At 37.4% G+C, this 4795-nt stretch overlaps 1 protein-coding gene across 3 annotated transcripts; it reads left to right on the forward strand.

The window, feature by feature from the left end:
* Positions 1-220: 220 nt before the first annotated feature.
* On the forward strand, positions 221-4528 carry LOC129322974 (putative pentatricopeptide repeat-containing protein At3g16890, mitochondrial). 3 transcript variants are annotated; one of them, XM_054969458.1, is made up of 3 exons: positions 221-2643; positions 2747-3567; positions 4139-4528. In XM_054969458.1, the coding sequence occupies exon 1, from the start codon at positions 445-447 to the stop codon at positions 2518-2520; it is 2076 nt and encodes a 691-aa protein (XP_054825433.1). In that variant the 5' UTR covers positions 221-444; the 3' UTR covers positions 2521-2643; positions 2747-3567; positions 4139-4528. The 3 variants fall into 3 exon arrangements, with proteins under 3 accessions (XP_054825433.1, XP_054825434.1, XP_054825432.1); XM_054969459.1 differs by having other exon boundaries at positions 3413-3567; XM_054969457.1 differs by having other exon boundaries at positions 221-3567.
* The last annotated feature ends 267 nt before the right edge of the window (positions 4529-4795 follow it).

Below are 4795 nucleotides of genomic sequence, written 5' to 3' on the forward strand. Positions count from 1 at the left end.
TTATGGAATCACTTCCATAAAAATCATTTCTTGTATCAAACAATATCTTGGTTTATTTTGTATGATGGTTGCTCGCTACTATCTGCATCTTGCTTGTATTTTACAGCCTCGAATTGAAATGTCAAACGTGAGAAAGTGAAAGGCCTACGTTAAAATCGTGCTGGATCTACTATTTGATTAAACTCATGAGCCCATTCCCAGCCCCACTTTAAAAAATTGGAAGGTTCTCACTCCATTGCGGCTTTTGGTAGCAACTTCTGCTAATGGCCCAAAGACTGCTGTGCTGTGCGAATGCTGCTTCTACTTCTCCTCCTCCTCCTCTGTGAATGGTTCCTCGCTCATGGCATTGGTCCCCTTGCACGAACTGAAGGACTCGACTCTTCATCCGCTCATGCCTGCCACTGATGATGAATCAGAGAAGAATTCGCAGTTTTTGGTGGTGACATGAGGGGGTTTTCATCGTTAGCATCATCTGCCCGGGCCTCATCTGCACTGAGAAATCCTCCTGAAGCGGCTCTCAAGCAGAGGAATCTTCAGCATCAAAAACTTCCGAAGGAAGCCCCAACTTCTTTACAAGGTGAGCCCTCGCTTAACCATCCGAATAAGCCAAAAGGTGGTGTTGCCAAAGTTGATCATGTCTACATTTCCCAAGTATTGTCGAGACCTGAATGGGTGTTACTTCTTAAACACGAACTAAATGCTAAGAGGATCGTTCTTAATTCTCATTCAGTTATTAGTGTCTTTCAAAACCTGGAAAATCCATTGTACTCTATAAAGTTTTATGCTTGGGTTTCGAATATACACCCTGCATTAGCAGCGAGTCAGTCAGTTAGAGATGTTTTATCGAACTCTCTGTATCGGAAAGGTCCGGTCATTTTGTCTGTTGAATTGATTCGGGATATTCAAAAGTCTGGTTTTCGGATTGCTGAAGACCTGCTCTGTTTATTGATTGGAAGTTGGGGGAGACTCGGGTTGGCAAAATACTGTTCTGATATTTTTGGCCAAATCTCATATTTAGGTCTTAATCCAAGCACAAGGTTATATAACGCTCTCATTGATGCATTGGTGAAGTCCAATTCGATTGACTTGGCATATCTTAAATTTCAACAGATGACGGCTGATAATTGTCAACCGGATAGAATCACATACAATATCCTTATTCATGGAGTTTGCAAAACTGGTGTGGTGGATGAGGCACTTCGCTTAATGAGGCAAATGGAGGGCAGGGGACATTTTCCCAATGTTTACTCATATACAATCCTAATTGATGGGTTTTGTAATGCTAAGAGAGTTGATGAGGCCTTCCAAGCATTAAAGACAATGAAGGACAAGAAAGTGTATCCTAATGAGGCAACTATCAGAACATTGATTCATGGGACTTTCCGTTGCTTAGATCCAAGTAAGGCTCTTGAGTTACTATCCAATTTGCTTGACACAACGCCCAACTATTTTAAGTTAGTTTGTGATACTATACTCTCTTGCCTCACAAATAATTCTCTGGCGAGAGAGACAATCGTTTTTCTCAGAACAGCACAAGCAAAAGGTTATTTCCCTGACAATTACATATTCAATGTCATAATGGCTTGTTTGGTAAAGGGATCAGAGATTCAAGAGACATGTAAGATATTTGATAGTTTCAGAGAAAAAGGAGTGAAGCCAGATATTGGTACTTATCTTGCACTTATGGAGGCCTTATACAAGGATGGACATGAGGAGGATGGTGATCGGATTCACAGTAAGTTGTTCAGGGATGGGCTAATTACTACTATCTTTTCATATAACATGCTAATTGACTGCTTCTGCAAAGCCAAAATGATTGATAAAGCATTAGAAGCTTTCAAGAATATGCAGCATAGGGGGCTTACTCCTAATCTAGTTACCTTTAATACCCTTATTAATGGGCATTGCAAGGGTGGAGCAATAGTTAAGGCCCAAGAACTGCTGAAGATGCTTCTAGAAATTGGACTTAAACCTGATATTTTCACATTTAGTTCTATAATTGATGGGCTTTGCCGTGTACACCAAACTGAGGAAGCCTTTAAATGCTTCACCGAGATGATTGAGTGGGGTGTCAATCCAAATGCTGTGATTTACAATATCTTAATCCGGTCTTTATGTGCCATTGGTGATGTTGCGAGAGCTATGAAACTCATAAGAAGAATGCACGAGGAAGGATCAAGGCCTGATACATTCTCCTATAATGCTCTGATTCACAGTTTCTGTAGATTGAACAAAGTCGAGAAAGCTAAAATGGTTTTGATTTCTATGTCAAAGTCTGGTGTGAAACCTGATAATTACACATATGGTGCTTTTATAGAGGCACTATTAGAATCTGGGAGATTTGAAGAGGCTAAGAAGATCTTTTACTCAATGGAGGAAAATGGCTGCTCTCCTGATGCATATATATGTAACCTAATTGTTAAGGAGTTGGTTGAACAAAACTGCTTGGAAGAGGCTCAAATCATTGCAGAAAGATGCAAACAGAAGGGAATATCCTTGAACTCTGTTACTATCTTGTAGAATATGTATTGACCTGGTTAAGAGATGCTGCTATATGGTGAGATTTTTTGATTTGGTGCTTGATTCAGGTACTTTGGATTGTAAAAATATTAATCAGAAATGGAGGAGAGGATAGGGGACCAGGTACTTCTCTTATGTTTTTCTCATGTATATTGGTATTAGCGGGCATTCTTTTGAGGCTTGAGGGAGATTATGAAAATGAGATAAGATTCTGTATTTGATACAGGAAGCTTTATGCTAGGGAGCATTGCCAGAACTATTCAACCAAGATCTATTTGGAATTTGCGACATTATTTTTATCCTGCATGTTGTTAACTAAATTACATGTGCCGAATAGATGTTAAGCCACTGGATATGCTCTGGGGGTGAAGGGTATTCATACTTAGTAAGAAGTCTGAGATTCAAACATAAAACCCTTTTTCATACCGAAGAATAAGATATAGAGGAGAAATATGTGTTATAAATTATTTAATTTCACAAAAAGAGGTCTGCTGAACAAATTTAAAATAATTCTTTTTTTTTTAAATTGCATTTGGGCAAAAAATGCTTTATGTTAATAGCATCTTATCTTAGATTAGGACTGAATTGACATTGTTATGGGACTATAATTTAGCAAACATACTCGACAAAACAAATAGAGGATAATAGTTTTCTCACAATACAATATATTCGACATTTTGAGAATTTAGTTTGTAACTTCTGTTCCACTTCTTGCAGCTTGAGTGTGGTTGAATCTCTTATTCTTTTTTTTTTTTTTTTTTACCTGAATGGTCAACCCCTGCATTTGTTTGGTGATCTGCGCACTATGGACTTTAATAGTTAATGCATGAGTATATGCCATCACTCATTCACTCTTACTGTTTGGCATGATCTCTCCTATCAAATAATTGAGAACATTGTGGAGTTGGTCAGTCACTTGACAAGCCCTTGTGTTGCAATGGGGAAGAGACCAAGAAACATGTTTTGAGAGTTTCCGGCAACTCTCGGGAAAGAAATTTAATCGACCAATGGTTCATGCATGTGATTGTGGATGCCATCAAGAATACTGTAAGTTGGACTTTATTGCATTATTCAGCTGGTTATGGTTAACATCAAAAGGAATGTCTGTGTCTTGAATATTTTAATATCTATCTTTTGTATTTTTTTTTTTTTAAAAACAAGTCTATATCAGCATGTAGTTGTTATTTTGTTGTTTCTCAGTGGCTGTCTTCTGATGGATATTACTCTAATGTTCTTTCTGAAATCTAAATATTCTCTGGTTTGTGAACAAGGAGAGTGTCTAATTATCTAAATATTCTTTCTTACTCTTCCCTCGTATATTTCTCCTTCTCTTCTTATTATGAAGTTTCGGTCCTTTTCCCATCACATTGCTACCTATTGCATCTGCCCGACTGACTTTAACACTCTAAGCCAAATAGATAGAGGAAGAACAAACAGTAACGGAATTGATCCTAGGTGGTTTTAGGGGACGCTGTGGTTTTTGCATCTTTAAAATGGAAATATCTAGTAGAATTTTTGTAAATTTACCCGGGTCCTAGGTAGCTTCTTCTTTGTATATACATTTTGTCAATATATTTTTTTTTTTAATTTTGAATTGCATCGTGTTTTTCTTTTTTAGTTCGGCAGCAAAAGGCCCTTCCCTTTGGTTGGATGCTTCATTTGTTAATGCTGATATGCCTATAAAGCTGCTTGCGATGAATATCAATGCTTCCGGGGGACTAAACCGAAGGCTAGGATTTATGGATCCAGTGCGAACTTGAATGGATCCACTGCAGTGTGCAAATTAATTTTCCCTGTATCTCTGGCAAAGGCCATACAAAAGTGAATTAGAGAGTTGGTAAGGGATGGGGAATTTTCATTTAAGGATGCTGTATTTTGCTGCGCTGGTAGTAAATGTCAGTATTTTTGCATATTGATGTTTGGTTTTGCTTACTTGGATGATCTTCTGATATTTAGTTTTGTTATACACATCACACTTAAAGGATATATTGGCCATTTTGATTCCCAACCCCATTTGCCCACAATCGAATCGTTTACTACAATGTTTGTTTATGTTTAATAGGTAGATTTTTTTCCCCCTAAAAATGAAATAGGAAAGGCAACAATCTCTGGGTTTTTTTTTTTAGGGACATTTCTTATTTCTGTTTTAAAAAATATTTTTCCGTGTATAAAAATGTGATATATATTTTAATTTTTTTTCACTTTTATCTTCCCTTAAACATCCAACATCTACTCTTTTGATTTAGAGTATCTAGGATGCCTAGAATGACGAGCA

The sequence above is a fragment of the Prosopis cineraria genome, unplaced genomic scaffold (assembly GCF_029017545.1).
Source record: "Prosopis cineraria cultivar Desert tree isolate PC_DT_omini unplaced genomic scaffold, ASM2901754v1 PC10, whole genome shotgun sequence".
NCBI classification, from domain to species: domain Eukaryota; kingdom Viridiplantae; phylum Streptophyta; class Magnoliopsida; order Fabales; family Fabaceae; genus Prosopis; species Prosopis cineraria.

Coding starts and splice junctions, on each gene's coding strand:
- LOC129322974 (XM_054969457.1), top strand. CDS start 445: ATGAGGGGGTTTTCATCGTTAGCATCATCTGCCCGGGCCTCATCTGCA.